The sequence below is a fragment of the Chionomys nivalis genome, chromosome 21 (genome assembly GCF_950005125.1).
Source record: "Chionomys nivalis chromosome 21, mChiNiv1.1, whole genome shotgun sequence".
NCBI classification, from domain to species: Eukaryota; Metazoa; Chordata; class Mammalia; order Rodentia; family Cricetidae; genus Chionomys; species Chionomys nivalis.
The window spans coordinates 40,861,577-40,871,325 of NC_080106.1; the positions used below are offsets into that span (position 1 = coordinate 40,861,577).

The 9,749-nt window shown below is 47.4% G+C and overlaps 1 protein-coding gene across 3 annotated transcripts; it reads right to left on the bottom strand.

Annotated features, from left to right (window-relative positions):
* Window positions 1-5,754: 5,754 nt before the first annotated feature.
* Window positions 5,755-9,242, bottom strand: Trir (telomerase RNA component interacting RNase). Of its 3 annotated transcripts, XM_057753194.1 has the most exons (3): window positions 8,841-9,238; window positions 6,409-6,486; window positions 5,755-6,165 (listed from the first exon to the last, which is right to left on the bottom strand). In XM_057753194.1, exons 1-3 carry the CDS (start codon window positions 9,174-9,176, stop codon window positions 6,058-6,060), a joined length of 522 nt encoding a protein of 173 aa, XP_057609177.1. In that variant the 5' UTR covers window positions 9,177-9,238; the 3' UTR covers window positions 5,755-6,057. The 3 variants fall into 3 exon arrangements, with proteins under 3 accessions (XP_057609177.1, XP_057609179.1, XP_057609178.1); XM_057753196.1 differs by lacking the exon at window positions 5,755-6,165 and having other exon boundaries at window positions 6,410-6,486; window positions 8,864-9,242; XM_057753195.1 differs by lacking the exon at window positions 5,755-6,165 and having other exon boundaries at window positions 6,463-6,602; window positions 8,841-9,242.
* Window positions 9,243-9,749: the final 507 nt, after the last annotated feature.

Sequence of the window (9,749 nt, forward strand, 5' to 3'; positions counted from 1 at the left end):
TAAACTGTTCTCAGCCCGGTGTGGCGACCCATAAAACTGTAATCTCAGGATTTGGGGGAGGAGGAGGGCGGAAATAGGAAGTAGGGCAACAGTATACCCACTGGTACCAGGAAAGCCTGGGCTACATCATGGAACCCTTACATCAAAAAACAAACGGTCTGAAAAAATAAAAAACTGAAATGGCTGTTTCTCTTTCTCCCTTAAACAACATCTGACCCACATGTGAATAAAGAGCAGGACACGCAGTTTGGGGTGGATTTTATACCTGAGACACAAGCAACTCTCTGATCTTTGTTATTGTTCAATACTGTAACACTTTTACATGGAACTGAAAATACTACAGGTTATTAACTTTTTGAATTTTATGTATGCGGTGGTTTTGCCTGCATGTGTGTCTGGTGGTAGTAAAAGTCAAAAAAAGAGTTGAATCTCCTGGAAATAGAGCTACCAGTTGTGAGCAGCGATAGCACTTGAACCATGGTCCTATGGAAGAGTAAATAAATTCTCTTAACAGCTGGGTAAACTCTCCAGCCCCTGGCTATAACTTTTTAAATAAAATGATCTAGTAAATTCGAACAGAAGACCTAATCCCTTTCCCTACCTGAAGATAAAAGTGAGATGAGAGCCCTTGCCCAGAGAATTTAGGCAAGGGCAGGATCATGAGTGCTTCTGCCAACAAAATCCAATAGTTTTCCTTTTCAACAGCAGAACATAGTACTCTAGAACTGGAGACCCTGGTGGTTCCTCTAACTTCCCCTCCTAGCCCTGTCGCCCATTCAAGTGCTCGCCCTCCTGCGACTGGCCTCCTCCATTTCAGGGAATAGTGTATACTTTATTACATTAGAGATAATCAGATAATCCAAGACAAATTTAGCTGACAGGTCGTAAATTAGTCTTTGAAATTTTGGCTTTTAGCACAGTTTGAAACTGCCCTTCGTTGTCTTCGCACAATGCCTAAACCAATATTTACTAAACCAACCAGAACTCTAATCCCAAAGGACAACCGAGTTCTGTCCTATTTCATTGACCTTCAGATGAGGGACAAGGAGGTATGCCTCAAATGGAAAAGAGAAACAACTTACAACACTTCATTAGCACAATCAGTCCCGACAGCGTTCACTAATGAAAAGCAAGAATTGGAGCCTCTTTTACTAGGCTCGGGTGAGAGAATTAATGAAAAGCTCCCGAATAGATTAGCTGAAAACTCTCACTATAAACAGAAACCCTCCTTAAAAGACACGTGCAGCAAGCCGCATACACATGCGCAGAGCTTCCTCTTGTCCCGCCACTACTCATACACATCCGTGACCCTTGAAACTACAAGTCCCAAGGTGCCTTGCGTTCAGGACGCCACACACGGTTTATTCGCGGTACTGGGCTGCTCCCTCACGGTTCTGAGTTGGAACGCTCCACCCAGGAAAGGTTAACTTTTGGGAATTTTTTTTCATCATTTTTTTTTTTGGAGTGGGGGGTGAAATGTTTGATCAAACATGGGCATTGACTCCAGGTAGAGGCCACGTGGAGCGAGTACGGAATGGAGACTAATACTTTTTCAATGTTTGTGTTCAAATGGCTTGTTTGACAACTTGCACAGCTGGTTTTCACTACGTGGGTCCTAGGAACTCAGGTCTTCGGGATGCTCCTTGATCCACCATGCCATCTCACTGGCCCTTTATTAAAATCTCTTTTCCTAAGGCAGAGTCTATCGGTGTTGCCCAAGCTGGCCTCCAACTTGCAGTCTTCTTGCCTTGGCCTCCTGAGCGACCACTACACTAGCTTAGTAGCAGTCTCTTCACTTTTTCCACAAGAGATTTTGAATCAGAACAAGTTTCCTGGCCTGTTTTTTGCTGTTTTGATACGGTGTATTTTTTATTGCCCAGGCTGGTCTTAAAACTATCCACATCAGCCTCCTGTATAACTACAGTTGAGCACCACTATTCTGGGTTCTCCCATCTTTATCATTTATTCCCTGTCATGAGGTTTCCAAACAGTATTTTCCTATGCAATTCTCAGAGTGGCCTAAGGCACCCAATATTTACTTGAGTTCAACTAAAAGCATCAACTTGCGTTCAACTTTGAATCTGAAGGGAGAACATAAACACTTTTGGTGTTTAGAATGTGTAGTTAGTTACTCATGGTCTCTGGAGTGGTCTCCTAACATAGATGAGGCCTTGGGTTCCATAGCAGTCGTTCAAAAGCTGTATTCTAGGAGAGTTGGAAGGAAAGATGGCTCAACAGATTAAGGTACTTGCCACCACACTAAACAACCTGAGTTCCATCCCACATGGTAGAGAAAACTGACTAATGGAAGTCCACTGACTTCCACATGTGTGCCATAGTAGAAATATGCACACGCATACACACACACACACAGAGTTTAAAAACAAATGTAACAAGGGCTGGAAAGAAGCCTCATGCACTGCTCTTGCAGAGGACCCAAGTTCAGTCCCCAGGATTTACAATCTGGCAACAAGGAAGCACCTGCAACAACAGCTCCAGAGGAACCAAACTCCTCTACAAGAGCAGCAAATACTCACAACCAGTATGCCATCTCTCCAGTTTCAGTCTAATTTTTAAACAAGGCCTTCAAGATGTAGGTCAATGTTAGTGTGCCTGCCAGCATGCACCAAAAAATAGTTTCCATCCAGAACTGTAGAATACAGCCTGTAAACAACATAAGCTAACTTCTCTCAGAGAACCAATGAAGGCAGTTTAATAAACTATATATATGTGTGTGTGTGTGTATACACACACACACACACACGCTTTTTGTAGTGATGAGGATCTCAAATGCCAGGCAAATGCCTGGCATCACTAAGATACACCCCAATCCTGGCTCTTTACAACTTGAATTTAAAAATGCTTCTCTATCTTTAAAAATAAGACAAAAGGCCGGGCGGTGGTGGCGCACGCCTTTAATCCCAGCACTTGGGAGGCAGAGGCAGGCGGATCTCTGTGAGTTCGAGACCAGCCTGGTCTACAAGAGCTAGTTCCAGGACAGGCTCCAAAACCACAGAGAAACCCTGTCTCGAAAAATCAAAAAAAAAAAAAAAAAAGACAAAAGAAAGTCAGGTGTGGGGCTGGAGAGATGGCTCAGTGGTTAAGAGCACTGACTGCTCTTCCAGAGGTCCTGAGTTCAATTCCCAGCAACCACATGATGGCTCACAACCATCCATAATGAGATCTGGTACCCTCTTCTGGCCTGCAGGCATACATGTAGACAGAACACTGTATACTAAATAAATAAATAAACTTTATAAAAAAAAAAAAGAAAAGAAAGTCAGGTGTGGGGCCGGGTTGCAGTGGCACACACCTTGATCCCATCACTCAGGAGGCAGAGGCAAGGGATCTCTGGGAGCTCAAGGCCAGCCTGGTCTAGAGTAAGCTCCAGCACAGCACAAGGCCATACACAGAAACCGTCTCAAGAGCCCCCCTCCTCCCATAAAGCCATGTGTTTGTACACACCTTTAATCTCAGCTTTTGGGAGACAGAGTCTGGTGGATCTCTCTGTGTTGAAGGCCTTTCTGGTTTACATAGTGAGTTCCAGCACAGTCAGGATTACAAAAAGAAAACCTGTCTCAAATGACCAAAAATAAATTGACGGAAGACCTAAGCCATGGAAAAGTTGAGTGATGGAGTAGTGAAATGGCCCAGGGGTTAAGGGCACTAAGTGCTCTTCCCTAAGACCAGAGTTCAGTTCCTAGCACTCTTGACAGGTGGTTGACAACTGGCTCTAACTCCATCTCCCGGGGATGTAACACATCTGTATACATATGGCAGATATACATACAAATGAAAAAAAAATCCATTTTAAAAAGAGTAAGTGATCTATAGAAACAGCTAACAGGCACAAAAAGCAGCAGAAGAGGGCTGTGACTCAACCAAACTTGTACCTGAATTTCCTTTTGCTTTTCCTAGGTTGTACATCTGGCTAGACTGTGATGAGAAGGGCCTGGATTTCAACTTGCCCTGATTATTGACACACTCCAGAATAGAGGCCAAGCTGCTGTAGCGGTGACCTACTTGTGTCTGTGTGTGTTTAAGATCCACTGCTGCTGGCTTCCAAGGAGATAGCCACAGTTGACTCCTTGGAAGTTGACTCCTTGTGTTTGCTCCCCTATCATTAACCCACCCAACCCCTTTTGAAGACCTATGACCCCTAGGTCTTTATACCTGCTGTTACCTCTGCCTGGAGCACTTTGGAGGACCTTCCACAAACTATCCTGCCATCTTTGAAATCTAGAGCAAATGTTATCTTACCAATCTGTCAATCCTGACCAACTTTACATTTTATATGTGGTTTTGGGGAGACTCTACATGAGACAAGGGATACCCTAAATTCCCGATCCACTGCCTCCACCTCCCAAGCACTGAGATCAAAGGCATGACTCACCATGCCCAGTTCCTACATCATATTTGTTAGCTGAGTGAATGAACACAGTGCCTTCAGATTGCTTTAACCAAAGGCCGGGACACCCCTCAACATTCCTGGACCACAGCTATCTGTCCTTCCTCAGTAACCATCAGAGCTTGCTACTGTAAAACTTATCCTTATATAGTGTCTTGAGATCTCTACTAAGACACTTCCTCTTCTCACCTCCTTCCCTCCAGACTTTGATCAGATGTCACCTAAAAAGGCAGGAAAGATGGCTTATCTGTCAAAAAGCATTGCTGCTACCCTATAGAACCTAGGTTGAGTTCTTAGCAACTATATGGCAGCTCATAACTAACCAGCTGTAACTCTAGTTCCAGGGAATCGGCTACTCTTTTCTGGCCTCCACAGGTACCAGGTATGCATGTGGTACACTGACATACATGCAAGCAAAAAATGAACATGTAAAAATAAAGGAACATATGGGCGAGGGGGGAAAAAAGGAACATATGGCCAGGCAGTGGTGGCACACTCCTCTACTCCCAGCACTCAGGAAGATGGGACAGGCAGATCTCTGTGAGTTCAAGGTCAGCCTGGTCTACAGCGCAAGTTCCAGGACAGGCTCCAAAGCTACACAGAGAAACCCTGCTCGAAAAACAAAAAACAACGGCAACCAAAAAAGTGACATGTGGGCTGGAGAGATATATAAGCCATTAAAGGCTATGCTCACAACCAAAAATATAAAAAGTGGTCTAAAACAGACATCCCCTCCTGCAACAAGCCTCTGTTCTACTCTTGTTAGTAGTCACCAACCAAAAAGCCATGCCTTTCCTTCCCATCTGTCTCCTGTAACAACAGAGAAAATGGAGGCTGTTTAAAGCTCTGGTCCCCAGAATCCAGAACACCATTGGCATATATGCTTAGTCAGGACTTGGGGAATGAATAAAATAGCAGCTCTGTATTAACCAAAACCTAAGATTAGTGCACTGCACAAATGTGGAGTGCTGGAGACTGAATACACCTTACGTGCACTGGGCAAGCACACTCACACTTAAGTACACCCCAAGTCACAGCTAAACTGAGACTGTGAGGAGACTTGGTAGGTAGTACAAATCCATACCATGCTGCCAAGGCAGGAGACAAACCCTGTGTACATAAGACCCTATCTCAAAACAAAAACAAGACAGGCCTTTAAGTGTCACAGTTACTAAAAAAGGAAGAAAGATGTCCTGAGTATAAGACGGGCAGCACGTGCCCCTGCCTACAGAACCTTCCCCTCTGCCCTTCACAAAGGCTCTACCCCAGCACTGGTAGACATGGTAGCCACTAGTGGGCAAAGTCTTAGCTTGGAGATCGCAAAGATGACAAACCGAGCACACAACTCCAGCACTAAATCAGGTTCTTTACTTCTCAGAAGTGACTGCTAAAAGGAGAGACAGCGAGAAGAGACAGAGCCAGAGAAAGCGAGGTGGTGGGAAGAAAGGGGACAGTAAACCACTGGTCTAGTAAGTCTCAGGAGGCAAGTGCTCAAGGTAAAAAAAGAGTCCTGGAGAATGGTCTGCGGCCACGGGAAGCGCCTTGGTTTCCTTCTGTGTATCAGTCCTCCAGGAAGGCCGCTGCCATTACCGCATTAAATAGTTATGTACATCGCAGAGAGTCCCAGGCAGTGAGCACCCAGGAAGGGGTCATTTCACCAGGGGCCGAGTTTTATCATCATCACCGCACTGGTGGGCTTTGTACTTTTTCACTTCTGCCATGTACTTGGCCCATGCGTCACCTTTACTTGTTAATACCTGTGGGGTCGAAGAGGGGAGGACCAGTTGGAAGACAGATGACGAAGCAGCTGGGACAAGAGTCAGGAACACAATGAGACAGCTAACCCATCCCTAATGTCCCCCTAAATGCCCTGGGTTTGAGGTGAAAATAAGCAGAAGCAGGTTATCTGGGGGACTTCCCACCCTAGCAGACCCACCCATCCAAAGCCTGAATTTGGAAAGACAAGACAGTTGGGGTGGCACCCTAGCCAGCCCACTCACCTCATCCTCCGTCTTCTGCTTCTTGGCTACTATTCCCGTCTTGAGGGCTAGTTTGTTTCCGCCTCTGCGCTTGCCCACCTGGGTGAAGGGACAGAAGACTGCAAGGGTTACAGGAGCCGGGCCCGCCCTTGGCGGTGCTGAGGCCCACTACACCTTCCTAGCGACGCCTCGCCCAGCTCCTCCAGCCGGCCGACCTGCGCAGCAATCAGAGAGGAGCACACTCGACTCAGCACCTGCCCTGGGCTGCCATTCCCAGGCAGTCCTGGGCCCCAGACTACCCTCCCAGGGGGCAGAGGAGTGCTCACCTTGCTGGGGAGTGGCACTGTCCTCACTCTTTCTGCCGAGGCCTCCCCCTGTCCTGGCAGGGACCACATAGGTAGCAATACCTTTATCGAGTACTACTATATACCAAGCCTTATACACAACACAGAGAGTACTGTGGCCATGTTATCTGCTCTCACATTCAGTTATGCTATTAGAAAAGTAATAACTGCCCCATTTTAGAGATTAAAGACAAGTCTCCGAGAGGGACAGAACACACTGCAAAACAAGAGAGCAATGCTCAGGGTAAGATGATGCAAAGCCAGTGGGAGCACCCTGAACCACAACACATCCCTAATTCTCCTGCCCTGATCTGGCCTGGCTTTTTAGAGGTCTAACTATATGGCTAGTCACGAGCATATGGAATTAATAGTGCCACTACTGCTGCTCCCATTCCTGGAGAAGATTTCAGCCTCTATTCTTGACTGTCACATCAACCCAGATCCTGTCACTTTCTACTCCAAGAACAGTTTTACTCTGGATTTCAACCCTGGTATCCCATCTTCTCCCCTTACTGGGGGGTGGGGGGGTGGGGGGGAGGTGTCTCCAAGCCATCATCCTGTACTCACCCTTCAACTTAGGCATCAGCTACTGCTGTGACTATCCCCCATCACCTGTTCTCGTGTAGTTCTACAGATGTAATCTAGGCTCTCAAGCATTCGAAGTAATCTACGACTGAGCTAGATCTCCAGATCTCATTTTTATTTTTGAGATGGGTCTCACTAAGTTGCTCGGGTTGGCTCTGAATTCATTCTGTACTTTAGACCCTCTGGTCTCAGCTCCTGAATAGTTGAAGTTACAGGAACACAGTACTGGATTCAGTCACACAAACACAACTTTTTCGTGTTGTTTCTAGAAACAGGTTATTGCTATGTAACTTTGGCTGATTTCAAACTCTTCAATCCTCCTGTCTCAACCTACACAGTGCTAGGATTACATGTATGTGCCACCTTATCTGGCTCATACACCCTTTTAAGAGCTAAAGAAACTTAAGTTTTGCCCCAAATCACACAGTTGAGTTCAGGATTTGACCCACGATCTGTTATTTTCAAACCAACATTTCTTCCTCCCCACTACAGTGCCTCTAACTCAACACCTGAGACAAAGCAAGCTCAAAACTAACAAAAATTATATATCCAATTTATTTAACCTAGAACTCCTCAACCTGGTACTCATGACGTTTTCAGCTAAATCATTCTTTGTTATTCCATGTACTGTAGGATACTGAACAGCATCCCTGTGCCTACCCATAGATGTCACTAGCATCTCCTCTTAAGAGTTTTAACAATCAAAATGTCTACAGACTTTACCAATGAGGGTAAAGAGAGTTGTCCCCAATAGAGAACCACTGGTCTCGTTCTTTCTGTAAGAGTCTGAATTTTCTAAGGAATATTCTCACATCCAAAGGTGAAATTTCAATAATTTAGAACTACAGAAAAACAGGGTAGGCAACCCAGGCTCTGAACAACAACGTTTTCTGTCAAATTCAACACTGAATACCCAGCACAAAGTAAGGTGCTCAACAAACCGACAGTAGTTAAAAGATATAGAAAGGAATCGACTGATCTTCCTAAGGCCACAAAGTCGGTGATTTGCATTTTGTTGTTGGTGGTTGGTTGGTTGGTTTTGTTTAATTAGGGCAGAATCTCACTTTCGAATCCTCGGTCTTCTTGAATCCGGAGTGCTGGTATTGCAAGGCGTGTACCACCACGCCCGGCTACGGTCTGTGGTCTGAGTTTAACGAATACAGCAGACTCGGAATTTGAATTTGTACCCTCCTTTTCCCACAAATTGTGTGTTTGGGTCCCCACTATTCAAAGTCTGGGTACAAAACAAACAGGAATCCTAGCGTCTACGGTCCCCTATCCCCAGAGTGCTGCTTCCAATACAATTTCCCGGTTCCCAGGTCCCGCGAGCAAGATCTGGGTGTTCCCACTAACGCCCAGAAACACCTCTCGTCCGGAATCCAGGTTCAACATTCTCAGCAAGCAACCGGGACCGTCCGGGCGTCCCGACGGAGGGCTGCCTTGGACCATGACGCCCCTTCCCGGGCCCGACTCCCCCTGCCAACACGGGCCCCGGCGCCCGCCCCCACCCCCGCGGCTCCTTACGAAGCTGAGCGTGGGGCCTGGGCCGCCCTTCCTCTTCGGATTCCCTGGGCCCGCCGCGGCGGAGGCCGATGGGTCGGGTCGCTGCGGGCCCGGGGGTGGCTCCTCCTGCCGCTGCCGCTGCTCCTCCTCCATCTTCCGCTTAAACAGCTCCAGGAAGCTGCCGTCGTTGGCGAACAAGTTCACACCGCTGGACACCGGACTTGAGCCAGACACCTCGTCGTCCCCGCTCTCGGGTGACGTTCCTGGCCCCGATTCAGCCCATCGACTCCTGCCGCCGCCCGCCGGGCCGGGCGCCTCCCGACCCGGAGGCTCCGCCCGTCTCCCTCGGGCAGCCATTTTGTCGCCAGGTGCCGCGCAAGGAACGTCGGGAAAGGCTCTCAGATCGCGCGCTTGGCGCGGGACTAGCTTCGTCTGGAGCACTGCATGCTGGGAAGAGAGGACGGATCCCAGAAATCAACGCAAGTGGGCGGGGCTTGGGTGGAGCCAAGGTGCTCTGACCTGGCGACCCAGAAGTCGGGTTCAGAAGTCGGGCTCCTTTCCTTCTGTTCCACGGATTTCCCTAATCCTGCCAGACACGAATCCGTTAAGCAGACAGAAGCTCCCCTAGAATCGAACCATCGTCTGGGACCCGGGTCCCCTCTAAAGGCTGAACGCACAATCCCAGTCAGCCGCCAGAACTTTAGCTGAAAGAATCTTGTCTGGGCACTGTGTGCTCTCTTGACTCGTGGGAACTTGGGCGGCCCCAAACTAGGTCTACAAAGCTTATCTATCTAACTTGACACCTCCTATTAGAAGTGAAAGCTTCTCCAGGTTGGGCATCTGTCTCGGAATTTAATCTCGTACCTTTAAATAAGCATACTGCTGACTGCGTGCAGCTAGACGCCCTGTCTCAAATGTAGCCGAAGATAT

Coding starts and splice junctions, on each gene's coding strand:
- Trir (XM_057753194.1), bottom strand. CDS start 9,176: ATGGCTGCCCGAGGGAGACGGGCGGAGCCTCCGGGTCGGGAGGCGCCC. Junction 6,487..8,840: donor CAGGCCCCACGCTCAGCTTC/GTAAGGAGCCGC, acceptor CCCTTCACCCAG/GTGGGCAAGCGCAGAGGCGG. Junction 6,166..6,408: donor AGCAGAAGACGGAGGATGAG/GTGAGTGGGCTG, acceptor TCGACCCCACAG/GTATTAACAAGTAAAGGTGA.